At 42.3% G+C, this 26681-nt stretch overlaps 1 protein-coding gene across 11 annotated transcripts in view; it reads left to right on the top strand.

Annotated features, from left to right (window-relative positions):
* The window catches only part of LOC115175775 (tropomyosin alpha-3 chain), a 36915-nt gene extending 13451 nt beyond the window's left edge, over positions 1-23464 (top strand). For 2 of the 11 annotated variants that reach the window (XM_029735269.1, XM_029735275.1), the window contains 8 exons: positions 3877-4010; positions 7815-7932; positions 8339-8409; positions 13079-13154; positions 14607-14669; positions 15904-15973; positions 16171-16249; positions 16727-18060. In XM_029735269.1, the coding sequence (XP_029591129.1) occupies positions 3877-4010; positions 7815-7932; positions 8339-8409; positions 13079-13154; positions 14607-14669; positions 15904-15973; positions 16171-16249; positions 16727-16730 (615 nt within the window). In that variant the 3' untranslated portion in view covers positions 16731-18060. Of the gene's footprint in view, positions 1-3876; positions 4011-7814; positions 7933-8338; positions 8410-9875; positions 9952-13078; positions 13155-14606; positions 14670-15903; positions 15974-16170; positions 16254-16726; positions 18061-22078 lie in introns of those variants that run through there. The other 9 variants (XM_029735268.1, XM_029735274.1, XM_029735273.1 and 6 more) reach the window with 5 other exon arrangements.
* The last annotated feature ends 3217 nt before the right edge of the window (positions 23465-26681 follow it).

Raw genomic sequence — 26681 nt, 5'->3', positions numbered from 1 at the left:
CTATCAAATGGGTTGTGTATTGTTGAGTAGCATTACAAATGAATTGTTAGTGGAAGGTGTTGCGCAACATGGGTGGGGACTTTATGACCAAATTATTGAAATTGAAGTCATTGAGGTACTGGGGCTTAAAGTAACTGTCCAGTGTTTGCGGACATGACCTGTAATTAATTACAATATGGGTTTGATAGTTTTGTTAATTATGTATGTTAAAACACATCTTTTCTGTGTTGGAATGGTGTGGGCCTATACAGATCATTCCAAATATTAACACAAGTAGAACACTAATTGGCCAGCTCATCCTCATCAGGAGGATGACATCCTGAGGAAATAGAAATGTTAATTTTTTGGGGACTTTCTGTTTGAGTTAATGTTTCTGAATAGTTTTCTCCAATTTATGCTTTGGCCCCATACGAGTATCGGATGAGTCAACAACAACATTTTGGTTATGAGTTAACGGAATATTAACTTTTACAAGTTAGATTTTCACTGGACAGGTACTTTAAGCCAAATAAACTGAGGGGATTTGATAAATGCCCCGGATGAACCGGGTTAGTGTTGATTGTATTTGTTTTGGAACTGGGCTGCTTCCCAGACTTGATCAAGGTGCCCAGTTTTGGCCGAAGGTCAAGTCTGCTCAAAACAAAAGCGGTGTAGGTTAAGCACGTGGCGTAATGAGTAGGATTCTGTTTGCACATGCAAAAGTGATTGCTTTGGATAAAAAGGCTTCATCTGCCTTCCCAATTAAACTAGTTTGAAAATGCAACATATTTTCAGTGTTTCTCCAATATGCTAAATTGTGGGTGTCCCAGGAAGAGACTTTAGCAAAGAGTAAAGTCTACAAAACTTAGTGCACTCAGTCCGTAACATATTTTAGTTTTGGGAACAATACTGTATTTAAATCCATTGTTTCATCAATGAGAATTAGCAGAATGTAATCTAGCTCCATCTTCTCACCAGTGGTGTGAATTTATCTATTGTCTGTTTCATACATTTCCTTCAATTCGCCAGAGGCTGAGACATGGAACTTTCCACATTTAGTTACATTATAGCCTTATTCTAAAATGGATTAAATAATACCTTTTCATCACTCTTCACACACTATTCAATTTTGATAAAGCAAAAACAGGTTTTGAGATTTTTGCAAATGTATTAAAAATAAAGAACAAATCACATTTACATAAGTAGTCATACCCTTTACTCAGTACTTTGAAGCACCTTTGGCAGCGATTTGGCAGTGATTACAGCCTCAAGTCTTCTTGGGTATGACGTTACAAGCTTGACACACCTGTATTTGGGGAGTTTCTCCCATTCTTCTCTGCAGATCCTCTCAAGCTCTGTCAGGTTGCATGGGGAGCGTTGCTGCACAGCTATTTTCAGGTCTCTCAGAGATGTTCGATCGTGTTCAAGTCCGGGCTCTGGCTGGGCCACTCAAGGACATTCAGAGACTTGTCCTGAAGCCACTCCTGCGTTGTCTTGGCTGTGTGCTTATGGTCGTTGTCCTTTTGGAGGTGAACCTTCGCCCCAGTCTGAGGTCCTGAGCACTCTGGAGCAGGTTTTTATCAAGGATCTCTCTGTACTGGGTTCGAGTCCAGGCTCGGTTCGGAGACCCATGGGGTGGCGCACGATTGGCCCTGCATCGCCTGCGTTAGGACAGGGTTTGGCCGGCAAGGATGTCCTTGTCCCATCGCGCACTAGCGACTCCTGTGGCGGGCCAGGCGCAGTGCACGCTGACACTGTAGCCAGGTGTACGGTGTTTCCTCCGACACATTGGTGTGGCTGGCTTCCGGGTTAAGTGGGCACTGTGTCAAGAAGCAGTGCTGCTTGGTTGGGTTGTATTTCGGAGGACGCACGGCTCTCAACCTTTGCCTCTCCGAGTCCGTACAGGAGTTGCAGCGATGAGACAAGACTAACTACCAACTGGATACCATGAAATTAGGGAGGGGGAAAAAAATGGTAAAAGAAATCTCTCTGAACTTTGCTCCATTCATCTTTCCCTCGATCCTGACTAGTCTCCCAGTCCCTGCCGCTGAAAAACATCCCCATAACATGATGCTGCTGCCACCAAGCTTCACCGTAGGGATGGTGGCAGGTTTCATCCAGACGTGACGCTTGGCATTCAGGCCAAAGAGTTCAATCTTGGTTTCATCAGACCAGAGAATCTTGTTTCTCATGGTCTGAGAGTCTTCAGGTGCCTTTTGGCAAACTCCAAGCGGGCTGTCATGTGCCTTTTACTGAGGAGTGACTTCTTTCTGGCCACTGTACCATAAAGGCCTGATTTGGTGGAGTGCTGCAGAGATGGTTGTCCTTCTGGAAGGTAGGTTCTCCACATAGGAACTCTGGAGGTTTGTCAGAGGGACCATCGGGTTCTTGGTTACCTCTTTCACCAAGGCACTTCTCCCCTGATTGCTCAGTTTGGCCGGGCGGCCAGCTCTAGGAATAGTCTTACATTTAAGAGTGATGGAGGCCACTGTGATATCATTTTATTTATCACATGCGCCGAATACAACAGGTAGACCTGTTACCTTACTTAAAAAACAAAAAAAAGTAACACATTTTAAAGAGCAGCAGTAAAATAACAATAGCGAGGCTATATACAGGAGTTACCGGTAAGTTTAGGTTATTGAGGTTCTATGTACATGTAGGTAGAGTTATTAAAATGACTGCATAGATAATAAGACTAGCATCAGCGTAGAAGAGGGGGGTGGGCAATGAAAATAGTCTGGGTAGCCATTTGATCAGGAGTCTTATGGCTTGGGGGTAGAATCTGTTTAGAAGCCTCTTGGACCTAGACTTGGCGCTCCGGTACCGCTTGCCGTGCGGTAGCAGAGAGAACAGTCTGACTAGGGTGGCTGGCGGGAGGGATATCATGTTGCGATTGACCAATCAAAGCTCAGTATAGATTCCAGCGCCTACTGGATTGGCTCACCTAGCATGCTTGCTAGGACCGTCATGAGGGCAAAGCTAGCATGGCTCTCCGAATGATCGTGTTCAGTTAATAAGTACTGTCCCCCTCGTTCGCAATGTGTTCTCTCTCTCCCTTCGTCTGTCTGTCTGCCGGCCCCACAGGCTTGCCCTGGTAAGTACCTCTGAAGTTGTTCAATTAATCTCGCCCATGTAGGCGTGTTTTGCACCGGCTGGAAGTTAATTCTGTTGGATTTGAAACCAGGCTGCCTTCCGGGCGTGAGCCAAGTGCCCTGCTCCAACGGAGAAGTCGGCTCCAAACAAAAGTGACAGTAAAAGATGTGTAGGATTCTGTGTTTTCACATGCAAAAGCAATTTGATAACGCTTTATCCGTCTCCCCAAGGAAAACTATTTAAAGCTTCAAACATTTATTTTATGGGAAACCCGGCCCAGCGTAATAGAACTCCCTCACTGATAACACGCAGCTGTAGGCACACTGGATTGTGGTCATTGTAGTTAATTACCACAAACAATGCTCTTTACTAATATATATATATATATATATATATATTAGACCTGTTACCAATTACATCTTACTACAACTTCCAACAGTTAATGCTTGATAGAGAAACGGTGCGTTGAGCTCACAGAATACAAAGTAATAGATTCTGCAACGTTGTGTTACACTGAACATGACCAGTGTACTGGATGGATGCTTGTGTTGAGAAAATTAAGGTCAATAAATGGTCATCTGACTGGAGCATTGTGTCTAGCCTCCTACATCGGTGGACAACATGAGATGTGATGCAACGTTAAAAGTGCTTTGAGCCCTAGAAAAAGCACTATATAAATCATATCATGGCATATACAGTAAATCGTATGTTCTAAGAGGGGTTGGGGTCAATTCCATTTAAATTTGATGCTAAATGTCGGTATACGTCCAACTTGTTCTCTTCTCCCCCTCCCTGATACAGGCTGAGGCTGAAGTTGCTTCCCTGAACAGGCGTATCCAGCTGGTTGAGGAGGAGTTGGACAGGGCCCAGGAGAGACTGGCGACCGCTCTGCAGAAACTGGAGGAGGCAGAGAAGGCTGCGGACGAAAGTGAGAGGTCAGTGGAACACAGCGCACGTGAACAAAAAGGGGAAAACACTGTAATTCTCCAAACGCCACCGTTTTAAAGCGATACTTTGGGATTTTGGCAATGAGGCCCTTTATCTACTCCCCTTAGGGTCAGATGAACTCGTGGATACTGATGTCATGTCTGTGTTCAGTATGAAGGAAATTAGAGGTAGTTTTGCGAGCCATTGCTAACTAGCGTTACCCACAGACTTCCAGTCATCTGTTAGCATGCAACAACATATATTTACTCTTGCCAGCAAGTATGAATTATCAACCAACCAGGGCTTTCTGTAAGGCAAGAATCTCAGATTACAGCTCTATCATAGCCTGGTCAACTGATGGAAATGGTATGTGTCATCTGCATAAAGTTGTATACACTTGTACATGTTTGAAATAGGACTAATATAATCACCCACAAATTATTTATCGAAGACCCTATGGAGCAAAGGAAGCATGACTTCTTAACATGGGATCCCGTGAAGTAAGACATATCGAAAAAGAGGGGTCTTGACCTCAGTCATTATGGTCTGAACCAGGGATGGGCAACTTTGATGGGGGTGGGGGTGCAAAAATCAGAGGGGCCACAGTGGTTCGTGGGTCTCCGGGCCTACAGTACCAGTCAGAAGTTTGGACACCTACTCATTCAAGGTTTTTCCTTTATTTGTATTTTTTCTACATTGTAGAATAATAATGAAGACCGCTATGAAGTAACATATGGAATCATGTAACCAAAGTTTTAAACAAATCAAAATTATATTTTAGATTCTTCAAAGTAGCCACCGTTTGCCTTGATGACAGCTTTGCACACACTTGGCATTCTCTCAACCAGCTTCATGAGGAACAGTCTTAAAGGAGTTCCTACATGCTGAGCACTTCTTGGCTGCTTTCCCTTCACCCCAACTCATCCCAAACCATCAATCAATCAAATGTATTGATGAAGCCCTTTGTATATCAGCTGATGTCACAAAGCGTTATACAGAAACCCAGCCTAAAACCCCAAACAGCAAGCAATGCAGAGGTAGAAGCACGGTGGGGAGTAAAAACTCCCTATAACGGAAGAAACCTAGAGAGGAACCAGGCTCTGAGGGGTGGCCAGTCCTCTTCTGGCTGTACCAGGTTGAGATTATAACAGTACATGGCCAAGATGTTCAAACGTTCAGAGATGACCAGCAGGGTGAATTAATAATCAGTGGTTGTAGAGAGTGCAACAGGTCAGCACCTCAGGAGTAAATGTCAGTTGTCTTTTCATAGCCAATCATTCAGAGTTGGAGACGACAGGTGCGGTGGAGAGTCGAAAACAGCAGGTCCGGGACAAGGTAGCACATCCGGTGAACAGGTCAGGGTTCCATAGCCGCAGGCAGAACAGTTGAAACTGGAGCAGCAGCACGACCAGGTGGACTGGGGATAGCAAGGAGTCATCAGGCCAGGTAGTCGTGAGGCATGGTCCTAGGGCTCAGGTCCTCCGAGAGGGGAGAATTAGATTAAATTCACACACGACACCGGATAAGACAGGAGAAATGCTACAGATATGACTGACCCTAGCCCCCCGAAACAAACTATTGCAGCGTAAATACTGGAGGCTGAGACAGGAGGCCACTGTTGCTCCGTCCGACGATACCTCCGGACAGGGCCAACCAGGCAGGATATAACCCCACCCACTTTGCCAAAGCACAGCCCCCACACCTCTAGAGGGACATCTTCAACCACCAACTTACTAACCCTGAGACAAGGCCGAGTATAGCCCATGAAGATCTCCCCCCACGCACGACCCCGAGGGGGGCGCCAAACCATCTCAATTGGGTTGAGGTCGGGTGATTGTGGAGGCCACGTCATCTGATGCAGCACTCCATCACTCTCAAATAGCCCTTTCACAGCCTGGAGGTTTGCTTTGGGTCATTGTCCTGTTGAAAAACAAATGATAGTCCAACTAAGCGCAAACCAGATGGGATGGCTTATCGCTGCAGAATGCTGTTGGAGCCATGCTTTTTAAGTGTGTCTTGAATAATAAATAAATCCCTGACATTGTTACCAGCAAAGCACCTCCTCCTCCATGCTTCACGGTGGGAACCACACATGCGGCAATCATCCGTTCACCTACTCTGCATCTCACAAAGACACAGCGGTTGGAACCAAAAATCTAAAATTTGGACTCCAGAACAAAGGACATATTTCCACCGGTCTAATGTCCATTACTTGTGTTTCTTGCCACCAGAAAGTATCTTCTTATTGGTGTCCTTTAGCAGTGGTTTCTTTGCAGCAATTTGACCCTGAAGGCCTGATTCACAGTCTCCTCTGAACAGTTGATGTCTGTTAGCTGGACTCTGAAGCATTTATTTGGGCTCTAATGAACTTATCCTCTGCAGCAGAGGTAACTCTGCGTCATGCGTTCCTGTGGCGGACCTCATGAGAGCCAGTTTCATCATAGTGCTTGATGGTTTTTGTGACTGCACTTGAAGAAACTTTCAAAGTTCTTGAAATTTTCCGCTTTGTCTTGAAGTAGTGGACTGTCGTTTCTCTTTGTTTATTTCAGCTGTTTTGCCATAATGTGGGCTTGGTCTTTTACCAAATTGGGCTAGCATCTGTATACCACCCCTACCTTGTCACAACACAACTGATTGGCTCAAACGCATTCAGAAAGAAAGAAATTACACAAATTAACTTTTAACAAGGCACACCTGTTAATTGAAATGTGTTCATGAAGCTGGTTGAGAGAATGCCAATAGTGTGCAAAGCTGTCAAGGCAAAGGGTGGCTACTTTGAAGAATCTCAATTAAAAAATATATTTTGATTTGTTTAATACTCTTTTGGTTACTACATGATTCCATTTGTGTTATTTCATAGTTTGTCTTATTATTCTACAATGTAGAAAATAGAAAAATAAAAACCCTTGAATAAGTAGGTGTCCAAACTTTTGACTGGTGCTGTACATGCAGGCTGCCAGTTGCCCATCACTGGTTGAAAACTAGTCAGTTTGTCGTTGTTGGACTGGAAGTGAAAGCACATGGGCGCAACGATGGCACAGACAAAAGGGGAAAAGCGTACACATCACCGGGGGTATAAATCTGAAGGATCTGTTTAGAACTTCCCCTCCAGTGGGATGAGAGGATGTCCCGGTGGGATGAGAGGATGTCCCGGTGGGATGAGAGGATGTCCCGGTGGGATGAGAGGATGGAGCTAGATGAAACTTGGCCAACATTTTGTCATAATGTTTAATCATTCACAAAATAGTTTTCTGTTTCCAAAACTAGAATCTGTTATAGAGTGCACTAAGTTTTGCCGTAGTTTCTAAAAATGTTGTTTAGGAGTGCAAGGGTGAATTGAGTTATTGCATACGTGCACTTCAGACTTTGTTCCATAATGGAAATATGCAAATACATGCTACAACATGCCAATAGGCTCTCGCTAGCTCGTGCTTGGCTCTTCCCACCTCTTTGTTTGTTCTGCCCATTGTGCTTAATTTTCTCCAATTGGAAACGATGCCGGTTGATACATCTTGGGTCAGTTACCAGTATCTTTGACGATTGTGTATTTGTGTTTGGTCTCGCTATCTTCTGTTAATTGATTGGATGTCTTTCTCTGATGCACCCTTGAGTTCCTCCCTCCATTGTGCCTCCCAGAGTGTGTGAAATGTAATGTCACATGCTGCTGACAGAGTGCAATATGAAGTGTGTTTAGTTTGACAAATATCCAAAGTCTAATATCGAGTATTGGCGTATTACCACAAAATGTTACGATAGGATACGTATAATGTAAGTCAATACCAAATACATCTAACGTGTGTGTTTTGTTCCAGGGGCATGAAGGTGATTGAGAACCGGGCCCTGAAGGATGAGGAGAAGATGGAGCTACAGGAGATCCAGCTGAAAGAGGCCAAGCACATTGCTGAGGAGGCTGACCGCAAGTACGAGGAGGTGAGGATCTCTCTCACACACACATTGCAGGGTTCTCCTCAGAATGAATAGAATTGCCTGCTGTGCCTGAACTATCCTCGGATAGTTGAGCAACATTGCTGAGAAAAGGTAGTACAATACGCATGTTGAAATTGGTATGATCATGTACACACCTCATATGCGCACGGACACAATGAGGTAACATCCAGACACAGAAGTGGATGAGGTCATCACATCATTTTCTACTCACGCAAGGCTGTAAGCTTACTGGTGAAGTTTTGGCCTAGATGTACCCAATTTATATCCACCGTGGGCCTCTTTACTCACACTTCACCTGTTCACCATCTGCGCCCGTCTTGCGAGCAATTGTTTCCATCTGCCCTCTTGTGCAACTGGCAGTAAATAATTTGTGTGTGTGTGTCTACAGGTGGCTCGTAAGCTGCTGATCATCGAGGGGGATCACGAGCGCACAGAGGAGAGGGCCGAGCTTGCTGAGGCGTGAGTGGCCACGTGATTGAACTGCACAATAGTTAAACACACGCTCACGTATACACAGAACTACACTAGTGGTACGTTATATCACTTATTCCACACAGCCGAAGATGATTTTATAAAGTAATTTAGTTATACTGATGTTTTCCTCCAAATGAATGTAGAGATCTATTACACACAAAATACTGCATCAATTTTACGTGTACAGCATTGTAGCTCTGTATTAAACATACTCTTGTCACACAACTACAGAACTACACGATGCAGAATGCAAACATACATCGTAAAGGCCCATTTGGATTATATTTGAACAATTCCCTGTCTACATCATCGCTATACCAGGCCAGAGTCATGTATTGTTAGGGGTTCAAACAGCAAAGCTAGGCCACATCCTCTCATGCAGTGCCATGCCAGTTGGTCATGCTATAACAAGCGATTGAAGATGCAACCTTTTTTAAAGTTCATGCCCCTCATCTCATTTTGAGCTAATGTGGGTAGCATCTCCAACATGGCTGCTACTGACCAATGAACATTCAAGTGGTCTTGACCTGGCACATAAATGAATATAAATCAGACACCTTATTCGTATTGTAACAACTTGATAGACATGTTCCAAACACTGTCGACTCAATGTGAGCTCGTTTAAATCGACCACACAGTGGCGCTATAACGGCACTTATTTATTCCTCTTGATCTGACTACCTTGATTGCTCTTGACCTGATGAAATTTGGCACACTCAGGGATGAGTATAGTTTTTTGGCCGCATGGTTGCATTGTTGGACAGAAGAAAAAAAAACAAGCTCATTGACTTATAGCGGCCATATTGTTTGAGCGAGAGTCTTGGAAAACCTAGCGTTTTAAAGATGTATCCATTGATGCTATATACCGAGTTTGGTGCTGAGCGCTTCTGGAGAAGACCACATTAATACAAATGTTCCAAAATACATCATCCAAAGAATTTTGTGTGATCTGTTGAGTTCTGATATTTGGCAAGCGTGATAAGGAGTACAGAAGTGGCAAATCCTATGGCGATCTGTCCAATTTGTCCTGATGGTGGCATTGTGGGGCCATAGTTTGAGCCCCGCTATGGCTGCTTGACGCTATATTTAAATACAAATACTGCTTGGAGTTTGCACTTTTGTGACTGTTCCATTGTATCGGACCAACAAAATCAAGCGCAGCTCAAGTTTTTAAAAGTATTTCATACGGTTCTGCATTATGCCAGTCCCACTTCCAGTATCATCCCAAACTGGCCCCATCCTCAATGTTCCCATGGCCATGAGAATAAACTTGTGTATTTGCATAACAATGGTTCTGCATCCTAATTAATAAATGCCCTCCTCCCCCATCTGTCCGTCTCTGCATGTTTCTGGGGGTCCGACCTAAATTCAACGCATGATCCACCCCCCACCCTCCAATCGCCCCCTGCACCGCATGTATGTGTGACTCCGCCCCCTCCCTGCACTAACAGCAAAGCCAGAGCCCTGGAGGAGGAGCTGAGGGGTTTCGACCAATCGCTGAAGTCCCTGCAGGCCTCTGAAGACCAGGTATTGTGTGTTTTGTCTGTGGAGTGAATTCATACCCCTCAACTTATTCCACATTTTGTTGTCTTACAGCCTGAATTACAAAATGATTAAATAGATTTTTTTCCTTTCACCTGTCTACACACAATACCCCATAATGCAAAGTGAAAATGTGCTTTTAAAAATGAAGTACAATTAATTTACATAAGTATTCACACCCCTGAGTCAATACATGTTAGAATCACCTTTGGTAGCGATTACGGAGTATTTGCACATTTGGATTGTACAATATTTGCACATTTATTATAAATTCTTTAAGCTCTGTCAAGTTGGTGGTTGTTCATCACTAGACAGACATTTTGAAGTCTTGCCATAGATTTTCAAGCAGATTTAAGTCAGAACTGTAACTAGGCCACTCAGGAACATGCAATGTCTTGGTAAACAACTCCAGTGTATATTTGCCTTTTGTTTTAGGTTGTCTGGCTGAAAGGTAAATTTGTCTCCCAGTGTCTTTTGGAAGGCAGACAGAACCAGGTTTTCTTTCTTCTAGGATTTTGCCTGTGCTTAGCTCTATCCAATAACCAGCATACCCATAACATGATGCAGCCACCACCATGCTTGAAAATATGAAAGGTGGTGTCTTTTCCAAACAATGCTTTGTATTCAGGACGTAAAGTAAATTTCTTTACTTTTTTGCAGTGTACTTTAGTGCCAGGATGCAGGTTTAGGAATATTTTTGTATAACTCGTTTTAGTCACCATTGGCCTCATGGTGAAATCGCTGAGTGGTTTCCTTCCTCTCCAGCAACTTAGTCAGGAAGGACACCTGTAGTGACTGGGTGTATTAATACACCATCTAAAGCCTAATAACTTCCCCATGCTCAAAGGTATAGTCTGCTGGGTCTTTTTTACTCATCTTCCAATAGGTTCCATTTTTGAGGCATTAGAAAACCTCCCTGGTCTTTGGTTGAATCTGTTTTGAAACTCACTGCTCAAATGAGGGACCTTATAGATAATTCATTGTGTGTGGGAAACCGATGAGGTAGTCATTCAAAATCATGTTAAACACTATTGCACACAGCGAGTCCATGCAGCTTATGTGATGTGTTAAGCACATTTTTACTCCTGAAATTATTTAGACTTGCCATGTCAAAGGGGTTGAATACTTATTGACTCAAGACATTTCAGCTTTTCATTTTTTTATTAATTTGTACAAACATAATTCCACTTTGACATGGGATATTGTGTGTAGGCCAGTGACACAATCTCAATTTGATACATCTTAAATTCGGCTGTAACACAACAAAATGTGAAAATCAAAGGGTGTGAATACTTTCTGAAGGCACTGTGTGGCGCAAATGCCTATACCTCTGTTTACTGAAAAGGAGGGGTGTGTCTGTCCACTGTGGCTGAAAACACGCATTGGTGATAAAATTTCACTTACCAAGACAAATATGATTATTCATGTTCTGAATCATTCACTGGGGTATTTCTAACGTATCAATAACATTGTATCCAATAAGTCAGATTTCGTAACCTAATGCATCTGTACAGCGCTCTGTTGACAGCGTGCAGGTTTCTCAACATTTTAGGATTCTACATTTTGTTTTCGCGAGTTGCGAAACTACCATGACATGAGCTGAATTAAATGTAAAAGGCTTTGAAAATAAAGCTCAGTGCTCCGTTGACATTTCAGAGAGACGCTTGTTTTTGAAAACAACAAGAATTTAGAATTAATATAAAAAGCGTATACATGTCATGTCTCATCTATATCCATTTGACCTCTGTTGTTTGATGTCCTGCAGATTTGAGAAGATTAGTTTAAGGGGGAAAGTGAGCCTGTCAGGTAGCCAGTAGCTTTAATACATGCACAGAATCCAGCTTAGCTGACGCAATGCTATTTTCCTTATTTTATTTTTTAAATCTGGCCTCCATTGATTTGGTCACCCAAATTCTGGCCATCCTACAAGGGTAAACACTCAAACTTATGATAGACATGAGGTTTGGACCATTAGGTGTTTGTTTTAGAGGATTATATAAAAACACTTATATTTTTTTTTTTACCCATTTGTGAAAATCATGAGTTTTTTGATTGTACACCCCACTGTGTGTGTGTTTGGTGAGTGTGACTATACTTCATGGTGTGTAAGAGAAATGCATGTATGAGCATGTTCATGCTCAACTGACTGCTTTAGTGGAATCTACCGTTGGTATAACATCAAGCTCGAGATTTATGGATATAGGAACTATTTATTGATAAAAGATCTCAAAAGGTGCACACAAAGTATTTTTCTGTGAGTGTGTGGAGGAGGAGAAAGAAGTCATCAGAATCGTGGCCTCAGGACAAACGGGTGGTCCTCTTTGGATGACTCCCAGACCTGCAGACTCCAACCTCTCCTTCTCTTTCCATATCTTTTCAGTATCTGCCTTGTCTCTCCTTGACTCGCGCTTGCCTCCCTTTCTCTTCCCTACTCTTTTCTCAACTTGTGTTTGCATGAAATCCAGTGTGCATGTTAAGGAAGTGACATCCTACTGCTTTAAGGTCGATGGGAGAGTTCCGGTTGGGTTTAGTAGGATAGAAACTGGGTGAAATGAGTGATGCTTTGTCAACTCATCCAGTAAGAAACGCTTGCTTTAGTTTTCTGTAGCAAAACGTTTCGCTACGGTGTGCCCTACTGAAAATAACACAGAATGGACTCATGAGATCTTGAGCATGCACAACTCACTTTTTTAAAATTCCCTTAAGGACATCTCCAGCCTAAAGCATGCCATTCTAACGACCGTGAACATTACTCGTATAGCTTGTCTTTCGTTAAGGATGTTGCTTAAACTGATTTCCTGTTGTGAGGTAGGCACACTTTAATATGGAGATATGTTAGTGTCAAGGGTCTGTAACCGCCGTGGTGTGGTTAGCCTCATGTCTTTTATCTGACGTAAGGCACTCATTCTTCATGTTTCCTAATTATCTACTCCTCCCGAGTCCATTTGTCATCTCTCACCATCAATTATCTTAAACTGTATTGCCAATGTTTTCACACTGCTACTCTTTCCTTCTTTTCACTGCTCCGCCCTCGTTGCCCACTGTGCCATCTCTCCTTGTCTTCTCGTTCTCTTGAAACGAAAACTCAATGGCGACCTCCCCTCAAATCCAGTAAATGTGCTGAACTGGAGGAGGAGCTGAAAAACGTCACCAATAACCTTAAGTCCCTGGAGGCCCAGGCAGAGAAGGTAGTGTGTGTGTTGGTATTTTACCTGGTTTTGTAAACCTCAGATTAATCTAGCATGTACCTGGGGGCATGTTTTTTTTCTGACTGTATACATCTCTGAGGAAGCGATTTAGTAAGTATTGTGCGTTGACAATTATTCTTTGCCAGTTTGGGGGGGGGGGGGGTTGCTGTGTGTGTACGTACACAGAGTACCTGTTTATCTGTGTGCAGCATGCGTATTTGAGTGCAGCTGCTGTATTCACCCTACACCAAGGGTTCTGTATTGACTCTGCCTTGACCAACATTGGCTGTGTGTGTAGTTCATATCCAGATTCCTTAGGCACTTACCCTTGGGTTACTTGGTCAGTGTAGTTAATTTCCCTTTGGCATTTACCCCCATTCCAGTCTTGAATACCTCCTACCTCTCCCAGACATCCATTCTTGTCATCAATGCCCTTTACAGCCTATGTTTATAATTCCTAGAAAGGTCACACTTGCATGATTAATTGAGAATTTAATCTCCATATTTCTGATTGGACCGAAGGCCTGCATGCACAAACACCCCCATACTAAGTTAAGGGTTTGGTCTAATATAACATAGAGAACGTTACTCTTAATGAATTGTTCATTTGCACCCACTTTGTAATCGTTGTCCTCCAATGACCCTGCAGTGGAATACAGATGAACACTTCCAGGGCTATGTTCAACAGGCACCAAACGGAAGACTAAAACCGAAGAGACTAACGGGGACTCATTTTCTGTTACCAATGTGTGACCTAATGACCACAACCCAGGTTTAGAATAGTTGCCTCTACTTTCCTGCAAATGCATAGTAAACACCCCTACAAGTAAAGTTTCTGACGTGTAATCATGGTTAGATCAGTGGTATTCTACCATCTTTTATGCACAGTAGTGTTCTCGTGTTTCACCAGTGACTGGTTTAGACCTGGGAAACCAGTGGCCTGCTCTATGGGGCAAAATGTTTAGAACTTTGCCAAGAGAAATGTTTTACGTAGGAGTGCTTCAAATGACTATCTACAGTTATTTTGTTTGGTACATTTCTATTTGCAACATCCTGAACGTTTCACACCACGATACTCATCAGTTTATTTTTTTTATTCTTCGAGCCACTCAATGACGATTTTGAGACACTGCAGTCCAACCGTATTCAAGGCCCCACCCAGAATTGCAATCTCAGCAAGAATTCTGGTATCTCTAGAGCTGTAGACAGATGGATTAACTTAACCACTGAAGTAGCCAAGTCACACATGCACTGTTGACTTCACAGGGATTGCCCTTGATATTGTTCTAATTGTTGAACTAATTTGGCATGCATTATAATGGCATGTTTTTAGGAATCCTTCTATTGCAGCATCAACTGGTCTTTTACATGAGATTGAGTTCATGTCAGTTATTTTCTGTTTTGGTGGGTGGGCGCTCTGCTTTAAACTGACAATCCTCTCTTCTACTACAGTACTCCCAGAAGGAGGACAAGTATGAGGAAGAGATCAAGATCCTGACTGACAAGCTCAAAGAGGTACGTGGATAACCTGTAGAGCAGGGATCATCAAGTAGATTCAAACGTGAGCCTATTTATTATTATTTTATTTTAAAAAATGAGCTGCCGGTAAGGAGGCCAGAACATAATTACAAATAATTAGTACTTTGCAAGTTGACCGCAAGAAGCCTTAACAGATGTAATATTTGACTAAAACATAATCATTTCAAACCTTGCTTAAGTTTGTATAGGATCACATACAGTGAGCTCCAATTATTGGGACAGTGACCGACAGAAAAATATCATCCCCACCAAAATGCTAACCTTCCCTGTTATGCTAACCTCTCACCATTACAATGTCTTGGGATTATGATATTTGTGCGTCTAACCTTCACTCATCATTATTCACGATTTTATTCAGGATTATCCATAATCATGGTAACATCCACATTAATGTCGGAGTGTTTATAACTGTATTCTATTATTTACAATAAGTGTCTCAAATGACACACTACATTTACCACAAAATAATCTAAAATGCAACAAAAACAAATGGCAAATACTTTCAACAAGTTTGTAGAGTCACATGCTTGACGTAATCATTGCGTGCTAGGTATATGGGACAAAAGTGAATTTCTCCCAATACTTTGGTCCCCCAAAATGTGGGGACTTTATACAAAAAGTGCTGTGATTTTTAATCAGTTCACCTGAAAGGGATATTTAAAAAAAACTAGAATTAAAGACGAGTCTGCACTTTAACCTCAGTCATTGTATTGTTTGAGCCTAAACAATTTGCTGTCCCAATACTTTTGGAGCTTACTGTATATCTGTCTGTGGGAATACTTTGGAACAGATTTCCAAAATTAAAATCAATTGGAGTTAATTTGCTGGTGTTTTTACAGTCTTATATCCAACAATAAAATTATTATATTGAGACGCCAGTTGGGGAACACTGACTTAAATTTCAGGGAAGGCCATCTGTCATGCTTTCTGTCTGTGTTGACATGTCCCCTTGTAGTATCTAGTGTCTCGGAATGCATTTTTTTTCAAAGTTTCCTCAAGGAGATTTGTTTGACAGTATTTAAGATGTTGGTTTTTTTCCCCCCCGATCTGTTTGTAGTTTCTTGCTCATTGCATTTATTTCTTTATTCACCAAGTCAGGTTAGTTTGGTTTTAATTCCTTTTGTAGTCTACAAGTTAACCTATTTAGTCTAGGTCATCAAGGTTTTAGTAGTTTCTTGATTGAATGCTTTGTTTTGACTTATTTTCTTAGGCTGAGACTCGTGCTGAGTTTGCTGAGAGGTCTGTGGCCAAGCTGGAAAAGACCATAGATGATCTGGAAGGTAGGATCCAGACGCTTTTCCTTGACGGTGCATTGGGAAATACAGGAGTTTACAGGAGAAGTCCTGTTCTGGCTTAATCAGTCTTATTTTAGCATGCATCACTTTCCCTTTGGCAGCTTCCCTCACTCTCCTTATTTTTCCTCCTGTTCTCCACTCTTCCTCTTTTTCCCTTCACTCTTTGTCCTCTCTGTGAACAGATGAGCTATATGCACAGAAACTCAAGTACAAGGCCATTAGCGAGGAGTTGGACCATGCCCTCAATGACATGACCTCCATGTAAATATGGGCTGACTGTGTGTGGGGTTGGCGTGCAGGGCCTGTGGGGTTTGACTGCGAGTCTAATATTCCCTTAACACTGCACTGAAGTCAGGGGGCCAGGAAAAACACCTGACTCTCTATAACACATCACCTAACAGCCATGTAATGTTCACTTTTCTAAAGAGTTGGCCGATGTGACAAACTACATCATGCAAAAGCAAAGCTTGAGTCATGCAACAAAATCTGCCAACCAACACTATTTATACTAATGGGTTTTTGTGATTGGAAAAAAATATCTAAGTGTGATATGAGTGGTGTGACATTTAAAAGGTGGTTTGTGAAGTAATAGCCGAATAACTGAATGCTTGCAATTTCCATATCAATGCACTAAATGTCCACCAGAAAAGAGTCGGTGATACCCAATGGCTACTAATCGTCACAATGTAATGATTCTCACAATCTGTAGTCACGGTTTCTCAACCCCTCTGTTTTCAGATAAATGTCGGGAAGCTCACTTCCTCACTCCCCTGTTGTGGTTTCAAGAATTTCGTCTCAGTCCTCCTGATGAACATCCATTTTGGTGGCGGGCTTCTCTCTCCCCCTCCCTTCCTGTCCATCTTCACTCATTCCTTACGTGGTTGTTAAATCTGTTCCCTTTGTGCTTTTCTTTTCACTCTTTGCCCCACTTTCTCTCTCTCGCTCTCCACTACTGTTTTTTGTGCCCATCTCGTCTATTCCTCCACGCACTCTCACTCTCCACCTGTCCTTTTGGGCAACTGTATTTGTTTCTTTGGGTCACTGTGCTCAAGCCTGCACTCTTTGTATTTTGGTTTTCTCTATCTTGCCTTGTCCCATGTTTCACCCTGTTCTCTACATGTGATTCTATATAAATGTTGAACAAAGGGAGGAGGAAAAACCTGTCTACTGTCTCCTTTAACGATTTTATGGGGGGGGGGGCTAGGGTAGCTTCAAAGTGACATCACAAACACAATGGTTTCTGTTGCTCTTACCATGTTCATTGTTTTTCCACAAATAGTAATGGTAGAAATTGTACATTTTTTAAATCAGATTTTTAATGAGCAGAGGTGTTGGCAGTAGTGATGGTGCCTCCACATTGGGGTTTAGGCTTGCACTAGAAATAAGAATACAACACTTTTTTTTTTAAGGGCGAAGCACAAGGTTTCATTAAACATGTGACATTGGTGTTTTTGCTAATTTACTCTTATCGAGAGCCACTCGCAACAAGTTCATTCAAACAAGATGTCACATAATTGATAGGGTTTGTTTACACATACAACTAGATGTGCCACAATGGTGCACTTGAGCACTTTACAATACAACAAAAACTAAATAGAAATGCAGCTTATATGAACATGCTTGAAAAATAAAGAAGATCCACCCCATCTACTGTCTGTTTGATAGCCTAACGTTGGGCTTGTTCTGTGTTGCATCTTATCTCCTGTAGTTGCCCGTCTTGTCCTTGCTCCTGGTTATCTTGGAGCGACGGGTGGAGTGGATTTGCAAAATTCTATGATGTCATGCAATTTATAAAATGGTCAGGTAAGATGGATAGATATAGGTCGAACACTGATGTTGGGTGATTTAGTCCTGGCTTGCAGTCGGCGTTCCAATTCATCCCAATGGGGTTGAGGTCAGGGCTCTGTGCAGGCCAGTCAAGTTCTTCCACACCGATCTCAACAAACCATTGCTGTATGGACCTCGCTTTGTGCACAGGGGCATATTTCTATTTATTATGGATTACCATTAGCTACTGCCAAAGCAGCAGCTACTTTTCATGGGGTCCAGCAAAATAAAGGCAGTTTATACATAAAAAAAAAATAAACATTACAATACATTCAGATTTCACAACACACTGTGTGCCCTCAGGCCCCATTGTCATGCTGAAACAGGAAAGGACCTTCCCCAAACTGTTGCCACAAAGCTGGAAGCACAGAATCGTATAGAATGTCATTGTATGCTGTAGCGTTAAGACTTCCCTTGACTGGAACTAAGTGGCCTATCCTGACCCATGAAAAACAGCTCCACACAATTATTCTTCCTCCGCCAAACTTTAGTTGGCTCTATGCATTCGGGCAGGTAACGTTCTCCAGGCATCCGCCAAACCCACATTCATCCGTCGGACTGCCTGATAGTGAAGTGATTCCTCACTCCAGAGAACGTGTTTCCGCTACTCCAGAGTCCAATGGTGGCGAGCTTTACACCACTCCAGCCGAGGCTTGGCATTGCGCATGGTGATCTTAGGCTTGAGTGAGGATGCTCTGCCATGGAAACCCATTTCATGAAGCTCATGACGAACAGTTCTTGTGTTGATGTGGCTTCCAGAGGCATTTTGGAACTCTTTAGTGAGTGTTGCAACCATGGACAGACGATTTTGACACGCTTCAGCACTCGGCGTTCTTATTCTGTGAGCTTGTGTGGCATACCACTTCGTGGCTAAGCCGTGATGTTTCCTCTTTACAATAACAGCATTTACACCATACAAAGTGCCTGAAATAGTTTTTTTTAGTGTCAAAGTATTTATACCATTCACTCAGCTTCATAGTATGAAAATATCAGAAACATGACCAATAGTAGGCTACATCAACTATAGCAGTAGGCCTTCCTGTATGGGGAAAAACACATTTAAATGGAACTGTAGACTTCCTCGTTCATAATTTGGAGGTAGGTTGTAATCTAGACTGAAAAAGCAGAGGATGTTCAAGATCGTGGGCTACCTTTCAATATAATAGTGCTTTGGGTTTTATAAACTTTTTACACATTCAAACCAGCTGATGAACAGAAAGGCAGTTGCAGGTAGTCTTAGTTGTATTAACTATTGAGGCAGCTGATAGTGTAGAGTAGACCTTTCCCCCGACATTCTGATTTGATAGGACAAAGTTGTCAATGGATATGCATTTGTTCTGCCCTGCAAAGTACAGACAGCTAGCCAAGTAATGTTCAATTCTTGATTTAATGAACAAGGTTAATTGACTGCAGAAGGTTGTAGAATTTTTACTGAACTTTTTATTTTTGATGTCGTGAGAAATATTGCTGTCCATATAGGCTACTCGTATTGAACCCAAAGTCAATAGATTCCTGGCAGAAGTGACGGCGTGCTACTGATTCTGCTTCCATGCCCGCATCTGTTTACATCTTTGGTGTGGCAGGTAAAATGACTGCGCTCACATCCTGTTCATGTCCTGTTCACATCCTGTTCACATCCTCTTCACGGTGTAGCTCCTCTGAAACAACCCCTCCTGAAAAGATCACATGAAATCCCACTTATGCTTAATAGCCTACAGAGGTATGGAACGCAATAGTTGGAACGTGTCGACCATGTCCTTTGTACAACAAAGGTGTAGCCTAAACTTCAAGGGTGTTCATCGCAGATCAAGGAGGGGGCAGCGGAGTGTGCAGCAGCTACATAAAAATAAATGTGCAGAAATCTTTAGCCTAACGAAAATCAGGTTTCCAGAAAATCCAGATCCACAGCCACTCCGATTAGAGATTTCAATTAGATTAGCAAAACTTGATTCAGATTTTAATGACCACATTCCTGATATGGTGATTAAAAATATTATATTTGTCCTAAATTCACTTCAACTTAGATGCAGTGGTTGAATATTCGGGGGAATATCTTTCTTGCATGAGGAAAAACATTGCTCAACTTTTCCCAGTGACTATCCTAGGCCGCGTTGAACTGGGCAAATTGTGGCATGTTCAAATTGAAACATTATGTAGAACAAACATGCCTCTGACATGCAGAATAGGGGTCAGTTCTGTTCATGACATTTCTTTCTGCAGCGTTCCACTATTGCGTTAAAGGCCCAACACACCCTACACAGAGCGACGTATCCAGTCACTTCCAGAATTTGTGCTGCATAAAAGTATGTACATATGCTCGGTCGCTGCGTCGCAGTGTGTAGCAGCCTTTTACTGAACGTGGTCCTATAGTGTCCATGTTGCTCAGGTATTCCCTTCCTCAGTGTACACATCCCTTTTTCCAGATGCATTTTACAATGTGCTTTAGTGGGCTTCCAACGAGTGGCCACTCCAAGTATTCCTTCGGGCTGGGCGATATGGCATATTAACTTGTGAGCGATATCTGGATTTAAAAAAAATGTTTTCTGTAATTAAGCTTTGTACAATTTTTTGAAAGGTAAAAACGACTGCATTTGAAACTGTCAGCAATGATCTAATGAATTCAGGGCTTTAGATTATACCTAGGGTAAATATCAGCCTTCCACAACGATAAGACCCATTTAATTATTTTATCAAATTAGTTTAACCTGCTTTTTGGCAATAACTCTTTCTGGCTTTCTCGTCAGTCCTATGAAAAATCCCGTTTTGTTCATAATGCACATTCACTAATGATAACTAACTTCTTGTCGCAGGTATTACAGAATGTAACGCGTCTCCCATTAAACAATCTCTCAAGCACAAGCCCACGTGCTAGTGAGTAGCCTGCTAATCTTTAGTAAAGTTTAGCTAACTTGGATCTATTTGCTAGCTAACAAGGTAGAACAGTTGCATTATGAACACACCCTTCTACCTCCAACTTGTTTGAACGACATGTTAGCCTGTCCACTATGTTCAGATGTTGAAATCAAGTGGCCTACCATATTTCTCAGCTGTGTAGGGCTAGGGCAAAAAAAGGACCCCTCATGGTCCACAGGACCGAGTTTGGGGGAAACGCTGACCTAGTAAGTCTGCCCTCTTGTGGCATTTTCTTTTCTTCATCTTCCCTCTACTCCATGCTCAGGTAATGTGACCTTTTTCTGTACTCTGCTTATTTGTATTATTCATTCTGTTTACTACGCTCCACTACCTTTCCTTCTCACATCCACTTGATTGTTTTTCTGTCTACACTTTCATAGCCGTGTTGCTCAATGCGTATCCTGGGGACCCACTGAATGCTGGGTTTTGGATACTTCTACTGCTTTTACACAGGCAGCCCAATTATTTATATATATATATATATATATTTTTTTTTTTTCACTAATTGGTCTCATGACCAATCATAAGCTCAAACATATATTTGATGTGATTGGTCAAAAGACTAGTGAAAGAATTGGACTGTCTTTGTAAATGCAGCCTTTGTATATCTTCTTGGTTCATGAACGCATGTTAAGCCGCTGAATAGGGTTGCGAAGCTACTGGTCATTTACCGGACTCCAGTCAGTTTGGTAATGAACATGTAATTTGTGGTAACTTTTTAGTAAGTTATACTTTTAAAGTGTGTACTTTTGTGTATATACAAGTTTCTAGTGAATAGACCATATGGTTCAAGAGAAAATGGCTAAATGAATGAAGAAAGCATCTAATCAACAATGGCATTATTTAAAATAACTCTGCAACTATTCCAACTATAAAGTCATCTTTTTAGATTGCGTGGCCTTATCACATCAAATAAATAAGACACCCAGAGATAATTAGACACATGATCATCTGAAGTACTCAAAGACCACCTAGTTGTCGTCTGATAAAATAACAATTGGAAAGTTACCAACATTCTGGTAATTTACTTGGTAACTTCAAAAGTTTCCAGTAATACCTTCCCTTTGCAACCCTACCACTGAAGATTGCCCATTTTAGAAATGTCAAGTTATATTTTTAGAGGGTAACATTACCCAAACCCTCAGTCATATTGGGCATAATCACAATAAGAAACCGTTGCAGCGGTTGGAAAACGGGCTGAAGTAATTATTGGGGTTGTTGTCATAAACTGACAACGGCTAGTTATGGCAGTGTTCTGTAGCTCTTAAAACAGAGCTCCCTTAGTGGTACCTAGGGATTCTTGGCGTGTTACCCAGACGAAGAATAATTTATTAATCTCTCCCTCCACAGAGAGACTGGCCAATGCCAAGGAGGAGAACCTCAAGATCCATGCCACCCTGGACCAGACCCTGCAGGACCTCAACAGCTTCTGAGAACCCCCCCCCTCCCTCCCACTTCTCTCTTTCTGTCTCTCCTTTCTCCTCACTCTGCTGTCGTGGTGTCAAGGTAGGAAAAATCCCCACTGGGGGTTTACCCTTGTGATGCTGAAGCATGCCAAAACCACAATTTACTATGAAACCTTTATTTTCAACAGCTTTGATTGTTCTTGTTAAACAGAGGTCTTCAATGTGACATATTGTGGAAGCGCTTGCCTTTATCCATTGGAATGGTCTTTAATAGGGACACTCGGTCATACTTATGTGGTCTAATATGCCATCTTCTCCTTGCTTGAATGTGGCTGGCATGACTGCCTTTAAGGATTCCTTGCCAAGTTAACGAGAACACGGTCAGTCCACTCACCCATAGAATATCCCATTCTGGGGAAACTGGGCACATGATTTTTGCCAGCCACTACATGGGATTATTCACTTCTGACTTCAGTCCTGCTGTTGTATACCCTGGACTGGTTCTATTTTCTTCTGTAACACCTTCCTTTAATGCCTAAACCCTCAAAGTCCACACATCTGAAAGTGCTGAAGTGGTAAGCAAGATTGAAGAAGCTCCACTTGGTCTATCAGAAGGCTGGGCCATCACTGCTTTGCTTTGGCCTTTGCAATCCTTTATGATTAGTTGACACCAAAAAGTGGATAGGGTCCAAAATGGAACTAGGCTTCATTCCGTCCTTATATACAGTATATCCCTTTGCCTACTTTACACCAATACATTGGGTGGTCTAGATTTGATGATGTCCAAGCTGTATCATGCAATTACGTTTTTTTTCTTCTTCCTATTCCTTAGGGATATGCATCATTTGTTTGATATTTTGCCTAATGTATGTGTTTTCTCCTACTGAAACCATAGCCACTATCAAAAAAAGTGCTGCACCTGTATAACACTAATTATTTGGCCTAAACTCTCCAATTCTGAACTTTTTTTAAGCGAATTGGTCTTTTGACCTATCACATCAGATCTTTTTCAGAGCTGATTGGTCAAACGACATCAATTCGGCTGCCTGTGTTAACGTTAATGCAGCCTTTAGTTTGAGAGGTTTATAGTGAGGTTGTTGGGTTAAAAAATCAATTGCTATCACTTTGCCAGTACCATGCCAATTATAGAAAATGGGTGGGGGATTTAGACCTATACTTTAAGTAGGGTTTAAACTACAACACGTAAAATAATTAAGACAATGTTTTAACTGGAAATTCACCAGATGTATAACCACTTTGTTAGTCTTGTTCCATTGTAATGACATTTTCTTTGTTGAATAAAGACCATGATTTTTACTGCCATACAAAACTGTCTTTTTGGATTTTCATTTGAAGTTCGATTCTCCAAGTGCAATCTGATTGTATAGACTATTTTTGATTGCACAAGCCAGGGATGGGTCAATTCAGTCTGAGTTGCTTTATAATTAGCCCATTTTTAATAATACACATCGCAAGGAATGCATGCATAAAATAGACACGAGTATAATTTCCACCATGTTACGTGCACAACCACTCACTAGCAAACAGTAATGTACAGCTAACTTGGAGGAATAGTCATTCATTGAAAATGATTAATTACATTTCTTTGTGTATGTCTTCATACTGTATATCCTGTTTACAGACATTTTTATTAACTGTTGAGTGGCTGACATTTATGTTCAGACCTTACTGTTATTGATAAGCGAATTTGTATGAATGTTTGGGTAACTACTTGTATGTGTCCACTCAGTTCATGTCGTGTGTGTGTGTGGGGGGAGTCAATGCTTCATCCTTGCTGTACCGAGGCAGAAATCAGAAGAGCAGGTCGTTGTCAGTTTTCCAAGAAAGCCTCCCCCCACCTATACAGGCAGGGCAGCTTGTGATTGGTACGCATCACCACAACATTGCAGGAGTCTGGCTTCTTAATGACATACCATCGGGGTAATCAATGGCTGGTTATTACTAGGGGGCATACCAGAAGGACATCAGTCAAATCCCCCATTCCAAATCTACCCCTGGTCCCTTGCCTTAGGCACTTTACCCTGAAGCCTATCATGATTGTATGTGGCATACGTATATCCGAGGTACGTACGTTAAGCCCTTCGTGGTAAGTCACGTGTGTCTTATGTAAGGCTTGGGCCTCATCTCATCAGGTGTTGGTAGTTGGGATTCACCGTTCACAGCATCCCACCCCCAAGGCCTCCAGACACACACCCTGGCCCTTATCAATTAGATTCCTCATATCATGTGTCCTCTCGCTTCTTTTAGAAAAGGTCAAAGTTAATCGAGGAGAGTAAACATGGATGGAAATGAGACTGTCCTTCTCCACTCAAGTCATTAGGCAAACTACATTCCCAAAATAAATGTGTAAAGCGATCAAAACAAATTAAGTTGGAGACATTTTTATAGGACACAAGTAGCATATTGTTTTTAATCATGAGTATCCTCTATGAGAGGTGGCTAGAAGGGAGGATAGTCTTCTGTTTGCCTACTAATGAAATGAGCCTCCTCAATCACTTACACAAAAGTATGTGGACTTGTCTATTTCAGCCACATCTGTTGCAGATAGCCAGGTGTATAAAATCAAGCACGCAGCCATGCAATCTCCATAGACAAACATCGGCAGTAAAATGGCGTTACTGAAGAGCTCTGACTTTCAACATGGCATAGTCATAGGATGCCACCTTTCCAGAAAGTCAGTCTGTCAAATTTCTGCCCGGCTTGAGCTGCCCCGGTCAACTGTAAGGGCTGTTATTGTGAAGTAAAAATGTCTAGGTCCAACAATGGCTCAGCCGTGAAGTGATAGGCCACACAAGCTCACAGAACAGGACCACCGAGTGCTGAAGCGCGTATTAGTCTGTCCTCGCTTGCAACACCACTACTGAGTTCCAAACTGCCTCTGGTAGCAACATCAGCACAAGGACTGTTCGGCGGGAGCTTCATGAAATTAGTTTTCCATGGCCAAGCAGCCGCACACAAGCCTAAGATCAGCATGCACAATGCCAAGCGTTGGTTGGAGTGGTGTAAAGCTCGCTGCCATTGGACTCTGGAGCAGTGGAGACGCGTTCTCTGGAGTGATGAATCACGCTTCACCATCTAGAAATCCAATGGACGAATCTATGTTTGATGGATGCCAGGAGAACGCTACCTGCCCGAATGCATAGTGGCAACTAAAGTTTGGTGGAGGAGAAATAATGGTCTGGGGCTGTTTTTTATGGTTCGGGCCCCTTAGTTCCAGTGAAGGGAAATCTTAATGCTACAGCATAAAATGACATTCTAGATGATTCTGTGCTTCCAGCTTTGTGGCAACAGTTTGGGGAAGGCCGTTTCCTGTTTCGGTATGACAATATCCCTGTGCACAAAGCCAGGTCCATACAGAAATGATTTGTCGATTGGTGTGGAATAACTTGACTGGCCTGCACAGAGCCCTGACTTCAACCCCCTCGAACACCTTTGGGATGAATTGGGCGGACTGTGAAGCCAGGCCTAATCGCTATAGCAGCTAAGGGGGGGCCAAGTCCATTTTAATGCCCACATACTTTTGGTCATGTAGTGTATCACACAACACATTTAGTAATAACAGGATGCAATTGAAACTTCAAACACAGGAAAAATGTATAATTGAATAAACATATTTATCGATAGGAGTGGGGGAGGTTGGGGCATTGATAAGCACACCGAAGAAACAATATGCGTAAGATAACTTCTAATAGCCCGTTTCACACCATAGCATGCTGAATTTGTAGGTAGATTTCTTTCTTTTGGTTTTGGCAAAAATTAACACGTAGCACTGACTCATCGATGGATTGATGTTTCAGCATTTTCGCAATGAAGAGTTTGGCGTTCGACTAGCCATGTGTGATATGAACGTGCAGTTACAAGCCCGGTTTGAGTAAGCGGTGCAGTGTTGCCAACTTAGCGACTTTGTCGCTATATTTAGCGAGTTTTCAGACCCCTCTAACAACACATTTTCAATACATCAACTAGCGACAAACCTAGCGACTTTCTGGTGCTATTGGAGACTGACGTGAAAGCACGTGTCATTCTTAATTTTCTTAACGAGCAGCGGGTGCTGCCGTGGGACCCACCCCGTCCCAAAGCACTCACAGGCGGCCCAGTCCTCGTGCAGCAGTCCCTCCCAGCTGCAGTCAGAGCAGGAGATGTTCACCCCTCTGCGTCCAGACTGCAAATGAATCTCGCATGGCTTACATTCAGGGCGGGATGTAAATGTAAAATGTTCTTTGTCTAAAATAAATCACTGCACAAAAATAAATCACTGCATTTGACTCACACAGCCTCAGTCACTTACTCACCTTGTCCACTGTGTGTGTGCCTCTGTGACATAAGCTAAACATCTAGCTGGCTAGCTCATCATGTCTCAGTCTAAACTGTACACTCAAAAATACAGAAAGGAGTGGGAATCAAACCCTGAATTCATAGGCTGGTTGAAGCCGTTTATTGGAGATGATACACGGGCATACTGCCTGTATTGTCAGGCTGATTTCTACACCAAACTTAGTGATGTAAAAAAACACATGACAACTCAA

Source organism: Salmo trutta, chromosome 36, assembly GCF_901001165.1.
Source record: "Salmo trutta chromosome 36, fSalTru1.1, whole genome shotgun sequence".
NCBI classification, from domain to species: Eukaryota; Metazoa; Chordata; class Actinopteri; order Salmoniformes; family Salmonidae; genus Salmo; species Salmo trutta.
This window is presented reverse-complemented; position numbering and strand designations above follow the sequence as displayed.